The sequence below is a fragment of the Motacilla alba genome, chromosome 3, assembly GCF_015832195.1.
Source record: "Motacilla alba alba isolate MOTALB_02 chromosome 3, Motacilla_alba_V1.0_pri, whole genome shotgun sequence".
NCBI classification, from domain to species: Eukaryota; Metazoa; Chordata; class Aves; order Passeriformes; family Motacillidae; genus Motacilla; species Motacilla alba.
The window spans coordinates 87,259,976-87,287,138 of NC_052018.1; the positions used below are offsets into that span (position 1 = coordinate 87,259,976).

The window sequence follows — 27,163 nt, forward strand, 5'->3', positions numbered from 1 at the left end:
TAACTGCAGCAAAGTGCTTCAGATTAAAAAAGGACATGTTGTGCATACAGCCTTTTCTGAACTGGGTCTCCATTTGACATAAGTGATTTTAGGGAGTTTCAGCTGAAGGTAAGGCAGACTAAGCAGCAGCAAGTAACTGCACTGGAAAGATGCAGTTACTGCAGTTGAAAGGCACAAATCTCCATCCTCAATAAATGGGAAATACTGGATTCATTTACACTACATGATTAAAGTAAATGTTCCTAGGAATTGTCCTGGTAGGAATGTTCTCTAGATTTGTCCTTCAAACAGCTGTTCAACATACCTGTTCATCCTGCTTTACAAGACAGCATTCCAAAGCTTTCTGAGAAGGGCAAATAAAAATTTATTTAATTCTATGGAAGGTCCTTCCAAACTCCACATGAAACTCACAGTGCCTCCTATAATGGGCCAAGCACTGGGACCTGCATCTTTCTGTTTCTTTTAACTTTCCAGTTGTTTGTTGGTTTTTTGGTTTTTTTTCCACAAAGACACTTTATGGGAAAGTGTTTCTCAAACTGGGTAGAAGAGATCCATCTAGGTATACCAAGGGGAGTAGTGGGAGGGCTCTTCGGTATCACGTGTACTTACCACTGGGATACTTAGTGACACTGTGTTATTGCCCATCAGCAACATTTATTTCTTTTGTTACTGAAGAAACACTGTTGAAGTACCGGTTGTTGCTTGATGTCCTTTTGTTTGACAACAAGTTGAGAACACAAATATCTGCATTTTTGGAGGAGCTGATGTTGAATTGCTGCAAACATATTAAAATACAGACAGACAAAACAAACAAGTTAATACAATTTTGTTTCCCATAATGATTCTTTCTTGTTACCTGCTTTCTTGTCACACTACTGTCAGGTCTAATAACGTAGGTGTCAACTTCTACTCTGAATTATCTTCAGAGTTTGTCTTGTGGATCTTTTTGGAGTGAAATCTTCAATCACAGCCTGTCCAAGATACAATGGAGCATCAGCCTGCTTTTTCAGTTATGACAGATATATTGCGGTGCTGCTCCTATTCATTCAGAATCTTGTAAGGATTTGTGTAGGTTTTTGCCTAAAACAACATACTGGTTACTCTCATTTATCCCTGTTTGCATAAATTCATGCTGTTGATTCTCACTTTCAGGTTTCTACGCAGCCCATCCCCACACCGCCTACAATGGCTCCTTCCTAACAAGATGTCAACACCTTTCTCTGATCGCTGACTCCTAGAAGCAGGAGAACTCCTTTCTTATGTTTTAATTCAAGTACAAAAGGGTTTTTCCTATGTTGTCCATATGCCTAATAGCTCCCTGAAGGAACCTGTCCATCTGCCCATTGGGCTTCATGCTCAAAGCTCTCCTTTACTGTCACACCTACAAAGACACACAATACCCATCTGTTTTTACTCCTATCTATAGCTTGCCAAATAGGATCCTGCTCCCTTGCAGCAGCTTCCAGTTCTTGTGACAGTATAGAAACAACAATAAGGACCAAATGAGCAAAAGGTATTTCATAGCAATGAATACTCTTCTTCAGAGAGGTCCAAAACCAGCTGATAGCACAAAACCAGCTTCAGCTGAATAATGTCAGAGTAGGGAAGAAAAAAATAAAGGACTTTGAAACTCTTATATAGGTGCCCTCTATACTTCTCACTTGTGAAATTGTTAAATCCCTACCAAAAAAGGTATAAAGGATGAGCAGCAGGCTAATTTTACCAGCTGTAGTAAACAAAACTCCCACAGTTTATGGGCAATAACTCTTCAGTGAATGGCAGAGATCACTGTAAACCTACCTTCAAAGTATTTAATCAGTGCCTTTTCCTAAAGTAGCATGGTATTTAAGGGATGTAAGTTACCTTCCCTCTCAAAGATGGATGACACATTTATTAAGATGCATTACTTCTGATCTGATCTCCCATCAATTTATCTCACTTTTACTACCTGTAAGTGCCATTTGATTGAGACTATTTTTAAAGAGTGAGAGTTTCAAATTAATATTGTCTAAAAATTCATCCAAATGCTCAGGAGAACCTGAAGCCTTTATTATACCTGTATAAATCCTAACTATAACATAAGATTAACAAATGATTGCATGGCAGTATATTTGGTGAAATGAATGTACTTTTCTTCACTAATGAAGGGTGAAGTGGCCAGCTAAAAAGAGAATTAAGCAGCTAATGGAAAAGCACTTTATTTAGGAATGTGAGGAAGTATAATATGCCACACATATCCTAAATTAAATCTTGTGGCATAGCAGAGCTATGACTGCAAAGTCATCATGTGTATAAGGGTGGGAGTCGGCAAATAACTGTGTTGGAAGCTCAAAGTTTTCTCTTTAATCTTGTAATGTGTTCACTGGTATTTTATTTACATAAGCAATTACTTCTGGCTATATATAGTTAGCTACTGTAATAGTTATTTTATGGAAATAGCAACCGAGTTTTATGTGTCAACATTCTCCATTCACTGGAATTTTTGGAACTTCTTCTCAGAGAATGAATGAGCTGCAATGCTGCAGGATAACCGAGACAAATACAAGCAACAATTTCCTAGGCCTTCTAGTACTATTAAAGCTGAGGTTGCTATGTCACAGTTTGTTGAACCTGACAGCACTGGTTTAAATTTAGCAAAATTGACACATTAAATATGTATATGTTGCTTCCAAATTGTTGGCTCCATTACAAAACACTGTGCACCCTTCGAACTGAGAAGATATTGAGACTGAGTCTGCAAGACTGATGGCAGTTGTTTAGAAGAATGGCCCCTAGGATTGCTAAAAGAGCCATTTTCCAAGTGTTTTTAACAAAACTGCCGGCTGCCATGCTAGTGAAAATACCAGAAGCAAGCTCTAACTTCTCCTGGGGAAGGCAGAAGGGCTGGATCTAAAAACACATATCTCCCTGCAGCCAGGAGCTGCAACTTTTTCTCATTTAGGATCAGACTAATCCATCTCCAGCTGCAGCTCTGCTGAGGACAGTGGAATTTCAGTCAGGTGATAAAGGCCTTAAGTGACTCTTATTTTCATCTTTATAGTTGTGTGGATTTGACCAGACACTTAAAAGCCCTCTTTTGGATTTTAAAGCATCAGCTGGCTTTCAAGGATGGGAAAAGAGAGGAAATGGTGACTGAGAATGAAAGAAGTTCTCCAAGTGATGATCTGTATCAGGATATCTAGTACTATGATTACATTTTGACCACATATAAATTTTCTTGATTCAAAATTACCCACAGGTTGCTTGGTTAGAAATGTTTATGTGTGCCTGTATAAACTGCCACACCGGTAACAGACCTGCAGTGAAGAGGGCAAACAGCAGGCACTGCTGGGGTCCATGAACTGACTGAAACTCGTCAAAATTTTCCTAGCAGAAATCTCCCTGTAAAATGTGACATGCTTATCCATCTCCTTTATGTGCAAGTGCCTGAGCATATCATAGTCATTGTTTATCCTCACACATCATTTGAGAAAGTGTTATTAGTAGCCTATTTTAACAATGATGAGCTAAGGCACAAAAAAGAGTCACTTGCCGAAGGTCACACAGGACATCTGTAGCAGAGGAGGAAATTGAGTCTGAGATTCAGATTTATGTTCCCTAAAATTAAGCCCTTTTTGTAGTTTGCTGAAAGCATATGATCAATTTGTAAGCCCTTAAGTTGCTATTTGAACAGAAAGGAATAATGGACACATTTTGAGGCTCCTCCACTTGCCAACATCATCTCCTCATTCAAAAGTGGTGGATTCAGTCCTTTTGTAACAAGACATGTGCCCTTGTGACTACTGAAAGTCTTGACATGTGTGCTTCTGCAGAGTCAGCAGAGAAACTGCAGACTCTGATTAAAACTGATAAGCATATATAGATAGATATATATATATATACACATATATATATACACACACATATATATACATATATATATGTGTGTATATATATATATATGGGGTAAAATAAAGTCGACAAATCCTTTTATATGGATAATACTGGAATATTACTGGAATAATGGCTTTTGATAATTCAGTGGTCTAACTTTGAGTGAAGGATTTTACTTCTGATTCTCCCAAATGTGACTTTTCCCAGAAAACTCCTGCAGCCCAAAAGGAATTTACTAGAATTTACTATCATCCTGAGCATGCTTATTTACAGAAATCAGAACTGATCTCTACAGAAGTAGAATTCTGTGTGGCAGTCCCCACACCACATTTGCTTTTGATTCAAAAGAGACCTCCTCTTTAAAATAAATGCATGCAGTAAGCCAGGAACAATAGCCTACACTTCAGTCCAAACATCCTTTGCACCCGTTAACTTCCTTCCAAGACTTAATTCTTTTTTCATTTTCTTATGTATATATACTGGACACATGAGCATGGAACAGAACTTCAGGAGTAATTCTGCAAAAGGGTTGCTGGATCAGCTGGAAGAAGGAATACACACTATTTTCCTTCCTGCCTTCCTGCAGCTGTACATTTAACTGTTCAACTATGGAATACCAATTGAAGGTGCTGGTAGAGTTCTCTATGTTTGCACAAGGTATGTAATTTGTCTGTGCCTTTGTCCTTCACAACAGAGAAGCAACCAGGCTGTGATGATAAATACTAGGGCTTTCTAGAGCAATTCAGAAACTCTTCAAACACACTCTAACAATATTATTCTTTCTTCCGAGCCTGGTAGAAAAAAGAAATTGAGGAGCTCTTGAAGCAAAGATGTTTGTTTTGTTTGTTTGGTGGTTTTTTTTTCCTTTTTGGTGGATACTCTTATATCTGTATGGTTTGCAAAAAGTCTTTGCTAATTAATTGAGAAATTGCTGCTTTTTCTTCTGCAAGGCCATGCAGACAGGTGCAGACAGACACAAGCAAACTCTGCTCACACTCTGAGCTGCCCAGACTTTGCAAGCTTCTGTCTGGAAGATGTAGAGTCATGCTAATGTGGCACCATGCCCAAAATAACATACCCATACTGCCTCTCAGCAGTGCTCATTAGCTTAGGTTCATGCAGTTATCTTGCTTCTGGACTGGGGCCTTCCGGTGTCTGACAAGCTAAGTGCACTGGCAGAGTTCTCCTGCCTCTCTAGCCTCCTCTGTGTACATATACCTTTATGTCATTACACACTGTCACTTTTTGTTGAGAAATGGACTGCTAAAAATCACTGACTCTCTTCTCCCAGTTGCATTCCTGAGGAAACTTCTGTCAGCATGCCAAGATGATAAAAACACATGAGGATCTCATGGTGCAGCTCACACCACCACCACCAAAGCAGCAGTAGAGCTGCAGAGGCAGCTAACTCACAAGCTGCCAAAGCACTGAGGTAGGAAACAGAAGTATGGATTATGTTCTGTATGAAACCTGAGTACAGACCGTATGACCCTCAGCATGTTACTGCAACATGGCCAAGAACCAGACTGCACTCTCACAGCATAAATAATCCAGCATCTGCCCCCAATGGCAAGTTTTTGGGAACATTGTGAAGGACTGGATTTTCTCCAGTTCTCAAGGAGGAAAGAGTGAGACCCAGCAGATTGCCCCACTGGTTCATCTCCCTTCCTGACGTTTCAGGCAGTGTCAATTTTCCAAATCCTAGAAAAAGAGAATAGGAAGCAGCTACGCTGAGTTTCTTCCCCCAGACACTGTCAGGACCCATAATCCATCACCCTACATTAAAATGACAAGTTTGACTGATTTTGTGTTGAACTGTGGCTACTGTGGAAAAGACACAGGTTTCCTCACTGGTAATATAGGATATAGGACAACTCAATCTTTCACCTGTCTATCAGATGTAGAAAATTGCACTCAGTAATATGAGAATGCTGCTGAGAACGCAATATGAAGGACTCAATGGGGAAAGAGACACCAGATTTTTTATTCTGATTTTATTTATTATTTTTTTATTCTGCCTCCTTGTGGTTATTTTACTACACTGGTCTCACAGTTTTCTGTGGGATGTCTCCATTAAACAGTAAATATTTGCACAAAGGGCAGTATAAAGATGACAGAGGGAGCTCTAAAAATGGCTTTTTGGATAGTTTTGCAGCCTAAATAATACTCTTTAAACACAGCTTTAAAAAAAACATATCAGGCACATATATTTGTACAATAACATTTACATTAATGTATATTGGATGTGAGGTTTTACCATGGCTATACCTCAAGTGTCTTTTGCAAGCAAGTAGATTATTTCGTGCAACTTGCAAAGTGCTAGGAAGCTGAAGCAGCTTGAAGCTGCAGCTCTGTTAGCAGCCCAGCACAGAGTGCACAAGGATCTTTTTTTTGTAGACAAACCCATACACATACCTCTTGCTGAAGCTTTCAAAGCCAAGCTTGAGAAAACATTTTATTGAGGGCAATACTGGAATAGGCTGACACTTAAGTCCTTCTGAAACAAGAGGGGTAATCTGTGTTTAAACTTAGTCCTATGCTTTAATCTGCTTTTTCAGTAGTTTGCTATCCTGAACAGAGATAAACATAAGCACATACTTTACTGAGTGGAACCCTGAAAACATTTACATGTAGCAGTTGAGACATTGATTTATCGGTGTCAAGTCTAGCCTTTATCAAAGAACAATAACACAAAGAACAAGCCTTACTTCTAGGAAATGAGAAGCTGCTTTACTTTGTAACTATATTGCGTTGCATTAGAAAGTAAATCCTATGCATGTGAGAGAGGAAAAGCAGTTATATGATTCAACTAATTTTACTGAAAATTATCCAGATTAGGGAGTTTCAAATGTTCTATACTTGGATTTACATCTGGTTGGTTCTTTTGTGCTGAACTCAGAAATAATTGGGTAAATGTCTTTTTAAAGGCTTAGAGAAACGTCAGTCTTAATCTTTTGCAGCAGGGGTCACTATAAACAAATCTACAAAAACCTGCCAGCATAGAATACATATGCCAGAACAGACAGAAAAAATGCTGATTACAGATAAGGAATGGTGTCACTGTAGACGAGCATGAGAAAGAAACCCAAACATTTATATATAGGTAATTTCTTTCAAATCAGTTGTACAGGCTTAGCCTATCCTTACAAGAACAGTGACCTAATTTCAAACTATTAATAGAAGAGAAGTAAAGTTGCCTGCATGATATGTACTTAGACATAGGAATTTTAATGCAGTGCATCAAAGGAGTCAGATGACACAGGCAGTATTTTTATATTCTGCACAAAGCTGTGCTCTAAGTATTACAAAATTTAATCAGAGTGAGTCTTTAAATATTACTTTTAAGGTATTTATAGTCGCAATCTTTTGTCCTTAGTTACATAGTGCACTGAATTCCTATACTTATTTAAAAGTTGTTTTGGCATAAGAGTAGAATCTGATCTATCATAAATGACAATGTTTGATCTGAAAATCTGATGATCTAACATGATTTCATGCTCCCTAGTATTACACTAAACTACCCTTTGCTTAGCTCTTACTAGTACGAAACTCCAGGCGAATCAGCTCTGACCGTGCAAACACTTGCACACTTGATTACCTTTAAATATGTGAACAGTCCTATTGAAGTTTGTGAGCCAGATCCTCAACTTGTGTAAATCACAGGCCCTATTTAAACCAACAGAGCTGTGACAGTTTATATCAGCTGAAGATTTGGCACCAGAGGTACAACCCATGCATAAAGACGAGTACATGCATAAGTCTCTCTCCAGGCCTCTGAAAGCTAAAGAGGTCAGGCAAACTCCATGCAAAGAGAGCAGTCACACTGCATCGAACATTATTGTGTTTAAAACCATTCCAGACTGTTAAACACACATTTATTATGAAGTCAAGATGAAAAATTATGAATTATTTAAGTTTATAGCACCTTAGTTACATTTAAGATGTTGCTGTTCCAAGGCTGGAGGACAGCTGGCTCGTAGTTATGACCACAACTTGCAAATATTTATGATACAAAAGAAGAAGACCTTTTAGGGTAATGGAAGCTTAAAAGGCAGCTTTAATGTAGCAGTGTGCTTGCTCCATGCTTCTGGTGATGGCTCCAGATGCCAGCACCCATTACATTTTTTGCACAAGATACGGACTTTGCGGGATCCTTGCTGAATGCTAACTTAGAAGATACGGATGATAAAGGAATAGGTAGAGACTGCAGGGAAACACAACTTTAGATGGAATTTTAAGGCAGGCACCTAACCCTTGTACACTTTTTCCATCACTAGTGTGCAAGTGCTTTTAAGGAAAAGTAATGCAAATTTTAGTGGGCATGGGTAAAGAACACGAGTACCCCATATATATTGGGATCTACATGTTCCTATCTACTCCAGGGGCTGAAAGAGCGCGTATTTATTTCTGCGTCTTCTGCAGTCACCTTTGACGCAGTATCTCAGCTTCACACAACGACGACTTCTGCTTCCCAAGACCCCCGTGAAAAAACCCCGCTCCTCCGCTAACACCTTTCGAACTCCCATTCACCCAGAACCGAACCGTCTCATTTCTGCATCGCCGCCCTTTGTCCTCGGTTTAAGTGAAAGGCGCCTGATGCTCTCGCCATGGGGCAGCCTCGGGGGTCTGTGGCCCTCAACCCCTCACCCCTGACAGCTCTCGGGGCAGCTACCGGGGCGGCGTGAGGGGCAGAGAGGGCGGTGCCAGGGGCGGTGTGAGGGGCAGCGAAAGGGGCGGTGTGAGGGGCGGTGCCAGGGGCGGTGTGAGGGTCAGCTAGAGGGGCAGAGCGGGGCGGTGCCCGGGGCGGTACGGGAGGCGGTACGGGAGGCGGTACGAGGGGCCGTGGCGGCGGTGCTCCGGCCCGGCCGCGCTTCCTGCGGCGCGGCGTGGCCGCCGCTTCCTGCTCCGCCCCGCGGCGCGTCGGGCGGGCGAGTCCGCCATTGCCGCGCCGGCGGCCCTTTCAAACGCGGCAGCCGGCGGCAGCAGGGGGTAACGACGGGGGGAGCCGCTCCCCCCTCGCTGGGACCGGGCTGGGGGTGAAGCAGGGCGGGCAGCGGCGCCGTGCTGGCCCCGGCGCCCTCCGTGCCACGCCGCAGCGCCCGGCAAGCGAGGGGTTCGCTCTTGTCTCGGTTGTTCAGGACGAAACGAGCCCGTTCTCCCTCCATTCCCAGCCTCTCTGCCCGAGGAGAGAACTGCCCGACCCCTGCGCGGGGGTGAGCGGGACCGTGGATGCGGGTGGGCACCCCTGGCTAGGTTGGATCGGGACAGTTTGAAGGGACGGGAAGGCGATTGAGAGGTGGCACATTCCCGTGGTTCTTCCACGGAGCTGATGCACTTCCCAGGAGGCGAGTATGATATTTACCTCTGTTAGCCCTTGCTCTTGAACGCTGTCAACATATCTGAAGAAATCGGTGTCGCTAGGGAGAGAATAGGGCTTTGGAGTACGTAAAGTGTATTTTCATCTCGGTCGCGTTTCTGGGCCGAAAAGCCGTGATTTGGGGTGGTACTGAGTCACCTAGCAACAAACAATGCTCCTTCTACCTCCAAGCCTCCAAAATGAGTGTTCCGGTGTGATAAACTCTGCTGGGGCTATAGCCATGCAGAAGAGATGCGTGTCTTTCATATGCTTTTGGGAGTGAAGACATCCCGTTTAATAAACCAGGATGGATGTGTTTCTGTGGGGCTGGTTTGGTGGACTGGAGAAAAGGAATAACTGCACGTGATGTAGCCATCTGTTGCTGCATCAGAAGTAGTATCCCCTGATTTTGGATAATGTCTTCATAGGTGCTTTGAGAGCAGTGGATTGAGGAAAATGCAGGAAAAGTGTTTGTGTCCTCCCTTTCTTGGGCAGACCTCTTCCGATTCATTTACAGGGTGCTGCATAACACGGCTTGTTCCTTTTCCTCAGTGGTACCGTTGATTATAGGAACAGGCATGGGATAGAATGCATCTTCTAGGGGCACAGTCTTTGTGCTTTGCCTTTTTGATGGTACTTCTGTAAGTAAAAACAGAAGGTGGTGTTCTTACTGGTTCTTACACTTTTTCCTCTCTGATTAGCTTTGAGGACTGTTTTGGTGTATGTGTGTACCCTGTATGTCTCTCTGTTTCTTTGTGGTTGTAATTTTCCAGTTTGTGCTGGAGGATCCTAAATTGTGTCTGCATCTCCTTCCTCAGGCAGGCCTGAGGAAGTTTTGTACAGGAAAAGTCCTTGGAAAATCTGCACTAGCTTCTCTGAGCAAAAGTGTCTGGTAGTTCTCCAAGGTATTAACCTCAAGAGGATTACAGTAAGTTAGATTTATATGTGGATGTACAACTCAGCTGACTTATCTCTGTAGCATAAAAACCTGGAGAGACAGAAAGATTTCCACACAAGTCCCTGCCATTGGTCTGCATAGCATCTTTCCCCCTTGTTGCTGACTGTAGGCTCACATTTTGATATTGCTTTTCCTTAGAATGTCGTTGCAGTAAAGGTATCTTAAAATGACAAGCAAAATCAACCTCTCTATATAATTATTGAAGTTTAGACTCTCCATATACTTATTGAAGTGGCCATTCTGCTTCTACTAACAATGGTCCAAAATTCCCTTGTCATATGGGATTTGTATAGTGCTCTTTTTGTCTTGCTCCAGGTGCTTCATGTTATAGATGCTGATTTAGCTAGTATTATTAGACTTAAGAAGAAGCTAAGCTGCAAAATTCTATTATTCTTGCTGGTTTATTTGTGAGAGAAAAGCAAAGGCTGTAGAGCAAAATTTGAGGAGCTTCCTGCATAGAGGGATCCCTGTTTTGTAAGGAACGTGTTGCTTTGGATTAACTGGAAAAGGGATTCAGAAGTTTCTGTGTGCTTTTCAGCTGGACAGGGCTTGTTGCAGTTACTGAAAGGAAATTAATTTCCAAGTGAATTTGTGATGCTGGTGGTGTTTTGGATTGTTTGTTTGTTTGTTGGGTTTTTGTTGTTGTGTTTTGTTTGTTTATGTTTTTTAATCCTGTGCCTTTGGGCTATTTTTGAATCAGAAAATCTTTGTCTACTGATAGAATTTTAAAAGATATGTGTGCTAGTGCAGGGGTTTTTTGAGGGAGTTGGGTAAATGGTGGTGGGGAGTGAGAATTTTTTTTAACTAATTACTTTTAAACTGTTATTAAGCTTCTCTTTCTGCAAGTGGTTGCTTATGCCACCTGGATTCACATAAGAAGAAAATTATTTTTAATGGGTTGTGCCTTTGTATGAATAGGGAGGTTGAAGAGAATAGCAGTCTCTAAATGAGCTTTGGATTGCTCCTTAACATAATAAGGTCTTTAAAACCTCAGTCTACTTATATTCTGTGTGCAGCCTAGACCTATTTGGGGAGAGAGACCAGAAAAATTATTATTTCCTTGCTGTGTGTTTTGTGCATACCCATATTAAGATTCTGTACAGTAAAGGATGAGAGCTACTTGGCCAATCTTTATTCTTTGTGTAGCCTGACCCCAAACCACAGTAGCCTTATTTTAATGAGTAGCTGACAAGAAGGGAGAAGTGTACTATTTGCAGCCATCCAAATTGTGATGTAGAGCTCTGCATTGGATGCAAAGGATAGAAGTGATGGGAACAAAATAACTGGAAACAAAACTGATGCCAAACTATTTGGAGAGTGGACCTAGCAGACATATTTATCTACAATAGCAATTATTTAAAGAGTTTCAGCTCTTCTTCGGTGGACAGCATAATAGCTCTGTGAATTTCTTTAATTTTTACCTGGAAAGTACTTTGAAAGAACATGCTGTAACTGCTGAGTTTTGTGGAGAAGCCAGGCTTTAGTGATGGAAGAGTGTGTTTCAAGCAATGATGCTTCATGCTGTCATTTAGGACGTGGACAAGCAGGTGAGTTTTGATTCCCTTGAACAGAGGATCAAGGGTCTAGTGTGAAAGTTCAGCATTATGGTTTCAGCCTATCCTAGAGAAGCAAAACATCTACAAATCTGTACACAGATTTGAAATGAAACAGCAGTCAGGAGCTTAAGCAGTGGGCAAGGCCAAAGTTTCCAGGGCCTAGCTCATGTTGCCTGCTCATGGAAGTAAAATATTGTTGGTGTGATAAGTAAGAACTGTTTTTCCTAAAGAGCAGCATTGTCAGAAATTAAAAGATTGCTGACAGTGTACATAAAATAAGAATAGGTGTGTTAGCTGATGGTTACTGGCCAGAAGTTTACTAACCTCAAGTGTGAGAAGAGCTGCTAGAGCAGAGCAAGTTGTTGAATGAAGTTAAATATGACAGTTGGCAACCTGGTGAAATCCTAACCAGAGTGGCTGGATAACTTGTGCACAATTCTGGATACTGTGTGTTTACTTCCTTCAGTTGATAAGGAAACACCAAGCCCTGTGAACATCTGTGATACATCTGTGGTAAGGTACAGCGAAACTGAATACAGACACAGGAAGGGAAAATGACCTGACTGGTATAAATAGGTTACTCTTAATTTTTCAGTTTGGTTATTGGCTCTTCCACAGCTGTGGGATTCTTCTGGATTTGGAAGGGACTATAATTTCTTCCCTCGGGGTAGAAACCAACTCTCGCTGGAATATGGAATACTGGAATATGGTTAACTGGAGCTGACAGAGAAGGAAGTGTTAAAGGCAGTTTTCCCACTGAGTCTATCTGGAAAATATAATAGGAGATAAGTGGCCAACTTCACACTGGTGAAGTTGGTCCCAGCATGCTGTGGGAGCGTGGATAAAGCTGTTCCCAGTTCCCTCAACACTTGAGGTAGGGGATTTGGAGGACTGTATCCCCACAGAAGTGGAGCATGGAGCTGGCAGTAGCTTGCTGTCAGTGCAGCAGTGAGTGTTGTAGGTGCCCCACTGTAGACTTAACAGTGTTTGCCTTTGCCTGTTTCTTGAGTCTTCCTGCCTTACTTCAGGGACTGTCTCCAGGCTTGTTTTCTGTATTAGTTATCGCTCATCATCACTGGCATTTAGACTTGTTTCTTTTTCATCCTCTTCCCTGCCTCCCCCTCCGCAGTGAATCACAGAAGAGCTGTTTTTCTTAGTCATTAAATGTAGGTGTTTGCACACCCCAGCACAGGCATATCAGGAGGAAAATTTAGCAGACAGCTGTCTGGCAATTTGAAATTAAACAAGAAGTACTTTTGTGGGTTCCAATTATTTTTTTTTTGTAAACAAAAAGTATATACGTAGTATATATGTAGCTATAAGATTCTTTTCTACAAATAGGAAGCATAGTTAAGTTTGTTGTATTCATTATGAAATGGGGAGGTGGTTATAATTTAGCCCCACCTTGCAGTGGAAATATGATTTTTTTGTTGTTTTTTTTTTTTTTTTCCTTGTGATACCCCATGCTTGATATTTATTTAACATATGCTTTTTTGGTATTGGCTTTTATTTTCAACTGTAGAACTCCATTTTGGCTTCTGACCACAGCTTGGCTGTTCGTGGAGGATTACTAAGGACCTCATCTCCTATTCTTCTGCAGATATGGAGAGTTAGATAGGTCACTAGTACTGGATGTCAGGAAGTACTATTAACTTTATAAAGTGAGCCTTACTCTTGCCATAATCTTACTTAATGTAACAACACAAATGTTTAGATATTTTGAGACGCTCAGCCACTTGAAGTGAGGGGGGAAACACTAGCAGAAAAAAGGACTTTCCAGATGAGGTTTTCCTTCTACCTGGGCTTCTGGGTAAGCTCCAGAACCTTTATGGTCTATGCTGCGTGTTCTAAACTGACAGATGTTTAGGGTGGTGTTGCTCAATGGGGGCAATGCTGACCTCAAGTGAGAGACCACGTATATTGGTCTTTTCCTTCTTATTTGCTGTGATTTAATGGCTACCCATGAAGAAGCTGGTTAGAGTGTTGAAAAACTGATCATTTTTCTAGAATACCCAGCTAGCTGTATTAGCTGAAAAGAAGCATGGAGTGTCCCAGCACCTACAAAAGAGTAGATCAGGGATCCATCTGGCTTGGATGTTACCTAACTTTGGGAATATTGGTGTTTAATATTTTTTGTATCTCCCATTCACACATTGAAGTATGGTATAAAAATGGAAACATTATTTTCATGCCTCTGAAGTAATGTGAGTAAATAAGTAATTAATTCAGAACTGTGATTATGGCTGTTCAGGTATTAAGAGCAAAGGAACACAGGGAAGCAGAGTGGCTGGATGAATTTGGGGGTGTCTCAGAACTGACAGTGAAACGGCACCTGGAAATCTGATAAGGTGAGTAATATTTGTCATGTTCTTTGGAGATGTATGCTTTTGTGTGGTAGATGTGTGTTCCAGCCAGTCTCATTATGGAACAGCACAGAAATGCTGACCTGTTACTGACCAAGACTGTAGGTCCAAGAAGATGCTTTGCAAGTGAGCCAATGGTACTTTTTGATTTGACCCTCAATGCTGCTTCTTTGACTGCAGTGCTAAAAATTGTCATGTAAGTTTTTGTGCTGCTTTACAAGGAAAACTTCTGAAAGCCATTAATAGCAAGTGTGTTCTAGTGCTTAAACAGAGGCCAGAAGGAAGTTGGATTAAAGGGCGTTTTGCTGTTGAGTTAAATGGCACTTTGGAAAATGCTTATCTGGTATGTATTGAGCAAACATGAGACTTAAGGGTTCCCATTGCAGTGGTAAGTCTGGATCAAAGGTCAAGGTATAAAAATATGAAGAACTATGAAATTGTACCAGATGTAGGTAAAATATACTTCTGAATTTTGTAGTAATTGAAATAAATTAAAATATTTTGTTGCTTTTTAAGTTTTTTAAATTTTGATTTTCTGGCAGATAAAGGATACCTAACATTTTTTAACTAAGACTGCTAAAGATGATTATTAAAAATCATGGGCCAAATAAATTCTCTAACTGTTTAACTGAAATACAGCTATTGTAGGTATGAATCTTGGGTCAGGAGAAAGCATGTGCCTCCCCTTTTTACTTTTGGCAGTTGTTTTATGCACTTTCTATATTCCAAGGAGCAGCTCATCCAAAATAATAGCTCTCATTGTGCATACAAGCAACAGATAGTCTTTAAATGTAAATATCTAGCTGAAAATGGACACTTGCCTTGTTCTGTCCCATCAAAACCACACGTGAGCTCACTTTAATGTGATTTGCTTTTTAAAAGGATAGAGGAAAGATTGGCATACTGTATGTGATACCCAATAGACCAAGAGAACCAGTACCCTTTTTGCTAGAACAAGCAAGCCAAATAATGCATACTTTACATGCAAGCCAAATAATTACCTCCATGTGAAGAGAAAAGTAGTTTGAGAGGTTATGGTGCTGGTTTTTTTGCTTAGTTGAAAAGATTGTTGAATGTGTGCTGCTGTGGCCTAAATTCTTGGATACTGAGAAAACCAGACTTGCTGTAGAGGAAACTTTTGTGATTGCTGAGGACATGAAGACAGTATTAGGGCACATTTGACAGTGAGCTGAAGAGAATACAGCTTCTACCAAATTACATTTCTCTCTTCTTTCCTCTGTTTCAGATGTCATCTTTACCAAGGAGGGTGAAATGTGTAGCCAAAGCCCCTACATCAGAAGAGCTACCTTCATTTCTTAATTCGTAAGATCATTTTTTTCCTTAGGATTTTTTTAAGGTTTATGCTAAGTATAAACCTTAAAATGTGTATGATGTGTATGATGTGTGTATACATCATAAAAGTTGGTTGATTGTTTAAGCCATTAGCTCTGCAGCAGTGTGAAAGACCTGTGTCTCTTGAGTCTCTCTACCTTTCTGTTAATTTTTCCCGTTTACTTTCATGCCAAAAACCACACAAAAACCAGTTATGTATTTTTTTATTCTTCTCACAGGCAATATTGTTGATTCACTTGTTTTTCAGGACCTCTGAATCAGAGGAGGAAGAGGAGGAATGGGAGCCAAAAAGCAAAATTGCCAAGAGATCTCGTTTACCAACAAAAACTGAGGCAAAAACTAAAAAAACTGCTGCTCCACGATCAACTGTGGCCAGGAAAATGGTTAAGAAGGTAGCAATAAAAGAAGAAATGGTAAGAGACATTTAATTACTGCTCTTGGGAAGTAACATGAACAGGTTTTCTGACTCTGGGTCAGTCGGTTGCCTGAGTCTCATCAACTGATAAAATTCCACTGTTCCTGTGACTGTTCAGTATGTTGGGTAGGCATGGCTTTGTTTTGCATTGAAGTGTCCATGATCTATGGGTCCTCCTTGAAAATTTTGGCCAATGATAATAGAATGTGGTTTTCCCTGGATATCTTTCAACAGTGTAAATAAATAAATGCCTCTGTTCTTTCTGTAGTATCTCTGGTTTTGGTATTGCACCTTTGTTGTCTTCTACCTTTTCAGTGTTTGGGTACCATGGAAAGAAGGCAGCCTGTGCTTACATTTCCTTGCATGGCTGTTCAACCCAGTAAGGATTGCAATTTTATTATTATTATTACTATAGAATGGAGTTATATTGAAAATTAGATACTTCTGTCAACTATTAACTTCTGATATCACATCATGACAGAAGCCAGTCCTTCTGACTTCTGAGGATGATCTCTGCAGAAAGTCAGTAAAGAAGGTGTGGCTTGTCCAAGGTTAAACTGTATCTTGGCAGACCACATCTCAGTTCCAGTTCCTGGGCTGGGAAACCTGATACCTCAGAAGTGCTTCCCCGCCCTACTGTTTCTGGTTTTGTTGACATGAATGGAGGCAAAGATTGTAGGTCAGGGTCTTCTGAAGGAAGGTCCTATTAGATTCTTTGCAGGATAATTCTATGTGATCTAAATCAGAGGTCTGCTGTGTTTGTATTTTTTTCTCCATGCAAGATACATTTCAGGTTACTTGATTTCTGGTTTGGTGTTTTGCTGCCTGAGACGCTACTTGGGAAAATGATGTCTGGTTTTTTTAGAGTTTAAATGAAATGTTGAACCACACTGTAACAGTCGGTGCTTAATATGGTTTTAATGTCTTTTTGGCAGGATGCGTCCTTGCCTATTGCACCTGTAGAAGATAATAAAATGCAGCTTCTAAAACCTAAGGAAGAAAATGCAGGCACTAAACCAAAAAGTTTAAATCGAACGCCAGAAGTGCCTAAGAAAATGGAAATAAATTCATTTCAAGAGAGAAACCAAAACAGTTTAATGAGTGATGAAAAACCCTCAACAAGTGTTCCTGTAGTGAAACAAGAGAAATGCGAGGAAGAGTTTGCATTTGATGAACCGCCCTCTAAAAAGATTAAGTTGAATGCATGTCCTGAAGGAAAGCCAGTTAAAAATCTGGGAAGCAAGAAAATAAAAGAAGAATTTGAAATGAACTGGGATATTGTACAGGTATGAGAGTTTTTCCTTTTCTGAGGTACCAGTGAAATTATTTCCTGCATAATTAGCACTTACAATCTTAACATACAATTTCAGTCCTCTGAAGTTTCCATTTAACCTCTGCTTAGGTTGTCATAAAATGTGTATAAATATAGATGTTGGTTGGTAACTGTTAAAACATCGAACTCTTACATCATTCTTATATCTGTGACTTTGGGTGTCTTTAGAGCAAAGCTTGCCTGTAACAGTTTGTGTGGTTCTCCTGTATGAGCACATGGGGTTTTTGGTGGATGTACACAACTGAAACTCCCACAGGAAGGGATGGTGTCAGATTTTGGGATGCTTGTGTGCAGTTTTACAACTTAGTATTTAGTCAGTGTGGATCATTTAGTTGCAGAGACCTGTTTGAGAGTGTTTATCTATGGTTCTATCAGGGAAGGAGATTTGCATTCCTCACACAACGGTGACAACAAGGGAGATATCATCTTTGTTTTTCTAGGATTTTAACTTTGAAGCTGTTTGGGTGGAGACAGTTTTAGTATAGCTCTTGTGCTGGACGCCTGAGTGTGATCATGGAAGATTTTATTACAAATAGAATGGGAATAGAGAGGACATATTGTATTCATCATTATTAGTACAGTCTGCTTAAGAAAGCTGTAAAATTTTCATGGGTTTTCTCACATATTCCTCGAAATACATGTGGGGAATATGATCCTTATGTGTGCTCTAAAAGGAGTGAATATGATTGTGCAGGTGTTATATTTTTAGGCTTCAGAAGGAAACTTTTGAAAGGCTTTTGTATCAGGCTTTTCTGTATCTACTGAAGTGAAATGCAACCAAATCATGATGGTTAAAATGTCACTAAGAGAAGCTGCTTGTATAGTGTGTCAGTGATTCCATATTGATACCCTATAACTTTAGAAAGCTCAATTTGTACAAAATCATGTTTAACTTAGCAAGGCTTGGTTTGTCTTGATACTGTCAGTAGTACTGCTAGTTTCCTGTTACTGGTTGATTGGGATTTGGATCAGCTCTGGCTTGGTGGCTCTTGTTTGTTTAGCTGTACCATGAGGTGTGTCAATGTTGGCTTAAAAAAAATTCCAAGTTTTCTGAGTTGCTGTGTACAGTTTATGCTGTTCACATAACAGCATAAACTGCTGTTTCTGCTTTGTTTTATAATTTCGGTTTGATGTTTTTTCTTCCTTGGTTGTTTTTTGTTTTTTTTTTATTATTCTTCCCAGGAGGTACTGCTTCCTGCATTTTTTACTGTGGTTACAAGTTTCTGGAAACATTGGTTGCTGCATTTCTTGCTGAAATGCTGGGTGTGGTGGCTGGATTCATGATGAGCCTGACATCCTGTCTTGGGGAGGCCAGTAGTGTCTGCTGGCCAGTGCAGTGTTCTGGGAGTGGTTGTGAATGTTGAATGAGAGGCTGTTTAAAGCAATCTACATCTCTCTTAACTGTGTTTGGTTGTTGTGTTTGGGTTTTTTTCTCGCCTTCGACAGGCCTTGTCAGAAGTAACAAATGTTGAACCATGGGTGTGTGCAAACTTAATTTGGCTCTTCCAAGAGGAAAACACAATTCCTTTTATTGCTCGGTACCGAAAAGAGCTCATCAATAACCTGGAGGCCGATGCCTTGCGAGAAGTGCAGCACGCGTTGGAGGAGCTACGGTAAGTGAGTCAACAGCACAAGAAGAGATCTGGATGGGAGGTGAGTACCAGCTGCCTGCTGCTCCTGTGTCCCTTGTTTTACTTCCTCGTACACACTTCAACTGTAAAGGAACTAATAAAAAAAATAGTTCAAAACTGAGGTCATTATGCTTGATAACTCTCTGGGGTTTTGTTAGGTTTTTTGGGAGGTTGGGTTTTTGTTGTTTTTTTTTTCTTCAAATAACAAGAAATCTAGAATTATTAATTGTCAAAGAAAACTAACATCCTAATTTCTTTGCAGTTTATTAAAACTGCACAGAAAAACTTGTACTTAAAGAGTAGTTAATAGTTGTTGAAAGTATGTAGCATGATGAGATGGAAGTTCCACTCTTACGATCAGTAAGAACCCTTGGCTCCCTGCTTGGATCAGGGAAGCTTCTAGTGAAGAGCCTTTCTTAGATTAGAGTGTACCAGGAGATGAGGTTAAACTATCCCAGATCACTGCAGGAAAGAAATGATCAGCAAAGCTTGTGGCAATGGGTGAGACTGCTTTCACTCCATCTTACTTTTGAGTCACCCTGTGTTCTTGAGATGGCAAGGGAACAGACTGGTCAGCTGTTCTGTCAGCTTGGTGTTGTCCTCCTTGTATTCCCTGCTAACCCCTACCAAGAGATCCTTTCCAAGGAGGGAAGGTGGCTTGAGACCATTCCTGTCTTAACAAGTAATTAAATAATAACAAAATACCTCTGCTGCTTGCGGTTGCTCCCATGTATCTTACTGAAGACCAAGGAGTTTAAATCTGGTGGCATCTCTACTTGATGCTGCAGAACTGTTTTGATACGAATTGTATCTGGAAATTGTATCTGTATGTTGTGTCATCAGTGTGGATTTTTCTTGGGCCTTTTTATTTGGCTTCCAGGCCAGGAGTATTACAGAAATGTGTGGAGCAGTAATTACTGTCAATGTTACTTGATGATTTTTCTTAAAACTACCACAGGATATTTTGATACAGTTTTGAACTACTTGAAGAGAGAGAAAAATGGCTAGAAACTTCTAAATTATCAACTTAGTTTGTGGAAGGTTAACATGAGATACAATTTTCAGGCGTTTCAGAGAGTTTCAGCCCTGTAATAGTCCAGGTCACTGTAAAATGTAACTGTTAACACTAATCTTTTACATTTTAGTACTGTTGCAAAGAAGACACATACGATGATACAGAAGTTGAAGAAAGAAGGAAAGTTATCCAGTTGTCTTTTAAAAGGATTGCTAAATTGTAGAACTTTGGAAGAATTAGACCACGTGGTCAGTACCCTAGTCTTTTTCAGATCAATCTTTAAGTTTAAATGTATTCTTGCATAAGTAAATAGTGCGTAATGTGAAGTGCATAACATGATTGAAATACTTCACTGCTTTTTAATAAGTGGTTTTGTTTTGTTTGTTCTTTTTGTTATAAGTCTGCACCTTATAAAACTGGGAGTAAAGGCACCAAAGCCCAGAGGGCCAAGCAGTTGGGATTAGAACCTGCTGCTCTCTCCCTCCTGCAGAATCCTGTGGAACTCAATCTCTTTTCTTACATTAGACCCAATACCAAAGGTAAGTGCTGTGCTTCTTTGAGCAGTAATGTTCTAAATGTCTGAAAATATTTTAAGAGGCAAATTACTTTAATTGTTCTGATTTTGCTGGAAGTTAGGCAACTACAAATTCAACAGTGCTTTTAGCAACATGTGATAACATGTTAACACATTTAATGACTCTTCTTCAACCTTTCCTCTCTTTTGTATTGCAAATAGTAATAACTATGGTAAAGAAATGACACAAATCTGGAGACCTTATAGTTGACATCTGTATTTACTGGTAAGAGAGAGGGAGCCACACCACACACCTGAGACCTTTCCATTGTTCTACTTGTGTTCATGAAGATTCAATGCTGATTGTACCAGAGGTTTATGCTCATAGTCTGTACAGAAGGAAATGTCACCCAGCAAAGTATATCTTAATGAAAACTGGCCTAGGGAATTGGGAGTGAGCAGGAGAGTTTGTCTGAATGACAGGAGGGATTGAAGAAGATGTAATTTCTGTAATTTGAGCAAGAACTTTTAACAGCATGATTGTCACATATAGATTGCAGAATTATGTGTGTTTGTGAATGCAGTTATGGGTGGATCTGTAGGGGGCAATCTCTGACAATAAAATGTGAAGATTGCTGCAGCCTTCTGTGTGATGTTAAAGTAGAGATGTACTTCAATTCTTCTCTGCCCCAACACGTAATTTTTGAATTTCAGCAAATAGGTACTGAACCTCCTTAGTAAGGCTGACTCTTACTTTTCCCACTTCAGTTTATTTAACTATTACTTATAAAATTCTGCTAATTTTGCAATGACAATCAGTTACCAAATATTCTGGTTATTAAATTACTGCATTTCAGCATATGTCATTACTTCATACAGCAGTGTATTGCAGCCATAAATCTGACTGTTTTGGTGCACTCTAAAGAGCCAAAAAAATCTTCTCTGTGAAACTTCAGATAAATTATTTAGAATATTTTTAAAAGGAAGTGCTGTTTGTTGCACCATAAACATTAGTTTTTGGAAACCAGTACACCTATTTTCAATTCTGTACTAAAAATAATGCTGCTTAGGTTTATATAATGGTCTGCCTTTGAAAGATATCAGAAGTTATATACATCTATGAACTGGGTCACTTTTATCACTTTGGGAGCCAGTTTGACAGCTTATAAAAAACTTGAGATCAGAGTGTTTTGGGTTTTTTTTTTAAGGAATGAGCCATTTGCAGTTAAAAGTTTTCATCAAACCTTAATGTTTTGGTTCTTTTAAATTCTCTGTGTTTTTCAACTTATCCTAAAAAAAACCTGAAATAAAAAAAAGCAGTTCATGTTTCAAGGCCTGACATTGGAAAGTTCAGGAAGCGGGCTAACCAGAAAACTTTGTTCTTTTTGGTTGTATGCATGGTCAAAAATGTCTTTAATTACAAAAGCACGTGCTGGTGGACTCAATAAAGTGCCTGTGTGAGTGGTGCTTGTTGAATGGGAACTTTCTGATTATTTCTCAAATTCTGAATTGTTTGGGCCTATGTTCTCTCATTTAAATAATCTACCTGAGTGTCTCAGCCCGTGTTCAGTATGATGCATGTCTTCAAATTCCCTTAGCTTTGTATTCTGACATCACTTTGCAATAAGAAATAGTAACTCATAGATGTAAGGATCCAAAGTTTACAACTTCTGATAAGTTTAGGCATTTAATAATGTATTCGCATTCTTACCTTTTTTTTTTTTTTCTTTCTGGCAGGTAGGTTTAGTTTCCTCATCTTAAAAAGGGGCAAGATAAATTTTTTTTATATTGTGTAACTTTATAGACTAATCAGAAGCAGGGTTCTGGGTTCAATGAATAGGTAAAGCTGTGCAAGCTGTTAAAATGGTGTAAATAAAGCTGTCCATTAGGCAACAGAGGGAACAGCAGCATGTGTTGCAGAGACAGAGAGACAGTTAATGCTGCATCTGCCAGCCCTAGGAATCTTGCTGTTTGGCTGTTTGTTCTGAGGCATTCATTACTGACTCCTGCTAGAAGCAGAGCTAGATATATCCAATTGATATAGAAGATGTCTGTTTTATTTCATTATCTCTGCTTCTGGTCTTCTAATTCAATCCCTTTGCTAAGGAGAATTATGTGCTTCCTCTTTTGGCCATTTGAAGGAAAGAATGGGTTCTGTGTGTTGGAGATTAACTGAATGATTCTGTTATCTCTCCAGAGATATGAAGACATTTATAACTCCATGTCTTTGAAGACATTTTATAACTTCAGTGTTTCATAGGAGAGGTTGATGGTACCCTGACCTCAAAAGTGTTGCGCAAACTCCTGCTACAATACAGTGGAAATATAAAACTATTCCACAGAGAAAAGACAGGATTACCTGTAAAGACTTCTGGCAGTTTTCATACCAGTAGCAAAATGTGTAGACTTCTGCTCCAGTTGCTCATTTTATTAAAAACTCAAAAATTATATTTAATTTTTTCAAAAATTGTGTTTAAATATCCAATTTTACTATTGCACTATTTACTTCACAGATGTCAAGATCTGTTATCATCCAAGTAAAAAAATATTTTTCTCTAATTTGAATATAATTTTGCCTTACAATAATGCATTGGTCACTTCAGGCTCATTAAAAATATAATTTCAGATGTTTTGGAAAGGAAGCTTTAGTTGATAAAAATTTTAATGAATAAGGATTCTTTGAAATCTTTCCAAGTCAGTAGATACCTTTATTCAGTTTCCTTTCAGCTTGCATATATTTTCTTAGTACTTGTGCAGTTGTGTAAAGTAGTTTTATTATTTTTTTCTGTAATTATTAACTGTATATTATAGTGACTGCGTGTTCTATAATTATTTTTCTTCTAAGGGCTTGCAAATATCCAGGAAGTAGAGGCTGGAGTGCAGCATATTTTAGCAGACATCTTTGCTAAAGATAAAGATACACTGGATTTCATCAGGAAATTGTAAGTTTCATTCTTACTTTCTAAAGTTTCTTGCTTGCATGGTAAAATGCATTCTCCTAGTGGCAGATACAGGACTTTTTCTTAATGATGTGAAAATGATGTTCCTGTGAGATAGATTTAGGGCTCTTCCTATGTGTGTTCATTAGCCCTTCTGCCTGTCAGTGCAGTAGAGATCTGCTGTGAGCATGGTGTGATTCTGTAACTCCAAAATAATGAAAAACTCTGTATTCTGTCCTGTGTATAGCAGATCTCCCTTGCAGTTTGTGACCCATGAGGGAGTTTTCCCTCTTTGTGTTTTTTTGAAGCTGTAAATCTTTAGAAGTGAATCTCCTTAAGCTCTTGCTCCAATAGCTGATTTGACACTAGTCAGTGTAACTAGTGTGCAGTGATGGTTGATTTTGGCATTGGCAGCCAATAAGGCAAACAAATATGACTGTTTTTAAAGCAGGACTTACTGATCCTTTAATTGTGTTAGCTGAATTTAAGTTTTCTTACATTACCTGACTTCAGTGTTATGTCTGAGCAGTTGGTGTGACAGGGCAATGGTCACTTGTTATTTCATTTTGTATGCTGTGTGCCATTTGGGGCAGAGAAGAGAGTTATCAGAGAACATGCACCACCTTAGGAACATGCAGAGTTGCTTTGAAAAAGCAGTGTGATAATTTCAGTTAGGAGGGTTGTTTTCTAAGGGATCTGTTGTCACTACCTGACTGTCACTTTCATTATTTTGACCACTGGAAGTTCCTTAGTTGAATACTCACTGCTCTACAGATGAATCCTTTTCATCTGAAGTGTGTTCTATGTATGATAATCAGGAGGAGCATTCAGGATTGACTGCCATTTTTTTTGCAACTTCCCGATTTTGTTATGTGGAGTTTAACCCATAACTGAGGAGCAGGTGGTGGCTTTTGAGTTTGCATTGACTTGAGGAGGAGGGCTGTGGGCAGCTTTTTCTGCTTGAATATCTTCTCTTGGTATATTATAGTCAGTCCACATTATGTCACGTCGGCATGAGGTTATGTCATCCAGTTCTGCAGGTAATTAGAGTTAGCATCACTTGTAATTGAGCAGACTCCAAGCTTAATTTTTATTTGATCTATGCAGTAATGACTTGTTACAAGTTTCATGCTAAAATACCTTAAAAATATCTGATTTTCTCCTGTTCAGATGCCATCAAAGGTACATTTCCATCCAGTCAACATTGGCAAAAGTGTCATCCAAAAATGGAAATGAAAAAGATATCGATAAATTCCAACTGTACCATGAATTTTCTTGTAATATAAAGAATATTCAACATCATCAGGTAAAACTTGATATTTTCATAGTTTTTTCTTAGAATTTTAACTGTAGTAAATGTTGCTTTGTTTTTGAATTGTGTTGCTTAAAACTAATTCTAAAGATATTTTCTTTTTCTTTACAGTTGTCAGGGTATTTAGAGGCATTTCAAATTCTTGAAATTCAGAAATAAACTCTTGATCTCTGTTTTAAGAAACAGAGCGAAGGACTGCTATTTAGTACCCCAAATACGGGTTTGTTTTGCAAGACATCTTTTTTTTTTTTTTTTTGAAAAACATCTTCAGTTATCCTAAGCTCCAAGCGTAGACTTATATAACTAGATAAAGAAAGGAGGGCTGAAGCAAACTGAGAGAAGCTGGTGACTTGACAGACAGGCTACCCCTGTTACTGAAGTTCAATGGCAGAAGTGTGATGCACTCAATGCAATTGTCAAGACCTTTGCACTAATTCATAACTCATCAGCAAGTGAATTGTCTCTTGTTTTATTTACAATCACCTATCTTAAAAAATAACCCAAAACAAACCCAACAAAAACCAAATGATAATCCCAAACCCAAAACAAGCCATAATATCACTGAAGACAGACCACTTAGATGCTTCTGACTAGAAATGTGCTTTTCCTTTAGAAAGCTCTGATGTGCTCTCTTTTTTTCTGAGCTTTCTGTTTTAAACCAGTGTATTTTGAATTAATTAAGGATTAATTTATTATCAAAAGACTTTCATGACATGGATAGGCTAATTTTTAAGCTGTTTTTCCCCTTTCCAATATGAAAGGTGTTAGGTGAAAGACTAAATAGCTACTGTTGATTTCAATAGGCTGTTCTTGTGTAGATGTTTAAAGCAGTGCCTCTTTGTAATAACTATGAACATTTACTGTACTTATATTGATAGTTATCTGGTGAAAAGTTGCTTCTGGAAGGTTGAGAAAAGTGGATAGACCAACCTATTGGCTGCTGTGGTGACATTGACAAAGATTGGCAGATTCATCATGTTATGATAAATGGATTCTTTTGTGTCCTTTTTAGTTGAAGGAATACTTAAGCTGGGAAAGTGTTTGGTTTTACCTGCTCATGGTGGTGAATACCATGATGTTCACTCAATACATGGTGCATAAATGTTTCCTGGGATGATGGTATGATTTAGTTCTTGTTCAAGGCATCCTTTTTTTTTACTTAAGGAAAACTGTTGCTTAGCTACAGTGAAGACTAAAAACTGTATTTCCCATACCTGGTCAGCACTTTGATTATGTGGCTGCACTGTTTTTTATCCAGGATGTGCCCTTAGTTTGTCTGTTTGATGTTATGATTAGCTCAATCTGCTTTGGTTTATTCTTTCCTGTGCCTGCTGCTAATCTGAATACCTCTTTCTTTCTTTACCCATTCTGGCTCTTCAGAGAAATTACAAGCAGTGATTTTGCAGCTGACACTCCTGTAATCACAGGATGGTTTTGTACTCTTAGGTGCTGCCTTTTTTCTGTATATTTCTGCCATCAGCTATTCTAATACATGGAATATTGCTGTACTGTGAATTGTAGAAGTCTGAGTTGCTTGTGCTTCTGTGAGGTTTCAAGGCTCAATGTGTGACAGAGCTCTCTGTACAAAATGAGCAAAAAATGCATTTCATTACAGTTTCTGACATGCAAAATTTGCTGTATTGTAAATGTACTGTAACTTTTCATATAAGATTTTGGTTCTCGGGTTCTTTTTTCAGTTTCTGTCTTTCTTACTTTTGTATTTTGATAAAGAAAAAAAACCTCTCCTTATTTCATTATCTGCCATTTGTTCATTAAGCTTAAACCCTGGTATTGTACTTCTCAAAGTCTTTCTCATCATCATCTTCATTTTCTTTGTTACGTGACCTTATTCCCCTACTGATGCAAATTGTCATTTTTAATGTTGTGATTTTCTTGGGTTATGACCATCTTTTTCAATACATACAAGTCTTTATTTTTTCCTTCACCTAAGACTATGAAGAGAGAGTTCCTTTGTGCGTTTAAAAACTGGTAAAAATATATTCCTTAAGAATAGAGTTCAAGATGTCTTCAAGAGAAGGAATTCTCTTGTTTGTCTCAAGCTTATTAAAAGAAGCTTATACCTGAAAAAGATAGAGGAAAGCCTGAACCCCAGAGTGATTTATGTAATTTACTAATCCCCAAGAACTTTAGGTTAAATAGATGTGTTTGAAGAGTTGTAAAACTTCCTGCTTTGAAGACCTTCTCTACTACTATCATGGCTGCATACAGACAAGTGTTCTGAATGCCTTTAGGCAGAGGCAGAAGTCAGCTTTAAATATTTTTAAACTTTTCAGAGTTGCAAACATAAAGTTCCATAAAATACCACACTGAAACTTGTCATCACCTGAGTATGGAAGTTCAAGTGATCTTTAAGACCTGGGTACAACCCTGACTCTGCTCTGGCTTAGATGTGCGTATGGGGAGTACACAGTAGCCTGGCATGTTACCTGTAGGAGAACAAGCTGTGCCTTTGTGACCAAAGCCCTGGCAGCTGTGAGTGTGCTTTGCATCGTGTGTTGCTGCAAAGTGAGTTTAAGGGCTGTGC

At 39.2% G+C, this 27,163-nt stretch overlaps 1 protein-coding gene across 3 annotated transcripts in view; it reads left to right on the plus strand.

Annotated features, from left to right (window-relative positions):
* The first annotated feature begins 8,794 nt into the window (after positions 1-8,794).
* The window catches only part of SRBD1 (S1 RNA binding domain 1), a 125,262-nt gene continuing 106,893 nt past the window's right edge, over positions 8,795-27,163 (plus strand). The window contains exons 1-10 of one of the 3 annotated variants that reach the window (XM_038132569.1): positions 8,795-9,218; positions 13,995-14,091; positions 15,353-15,429; positions 15,707-15,872; positions 16,810-17,160; positions 18,654-18,820; positions 19,984-20,101; positions 20,254-20,392; positions 23,213-23,309; positions 24,477-24,612. In XM_038132569.1, coding sequence (XP_037988497.1) covers positions 15,353-15,429; positions 15,707-15,872; positions 16,810-17,160; positions 18,654-18,820; positions 19,984-20,101; positions 20,254-20,392; positions 23,213-23,309; positions 24,477-24,612 — 1,251 coding nt within the window. In that variant the 5' untranslated portion in view covers positions 8,795-9,218; positions 13,995-14,091. Of the gene's footprint in view, positions 9,219-10,127; positions 10,158-13,994; positions 14,092-15,352; positions 15,430-15,706; positions 15,873-16,809; positions 17,161-18,653; positions 18,821-19,983; positions 20,102-20,253; positions 20,393-23,212; positions 23,310-24,476; positions 24,613-27,163 lie in introns of those variants that run through there. The other 2 variants (XM_038132570.1, XM_038132571.1) reach the window with 2 other exon arrangements.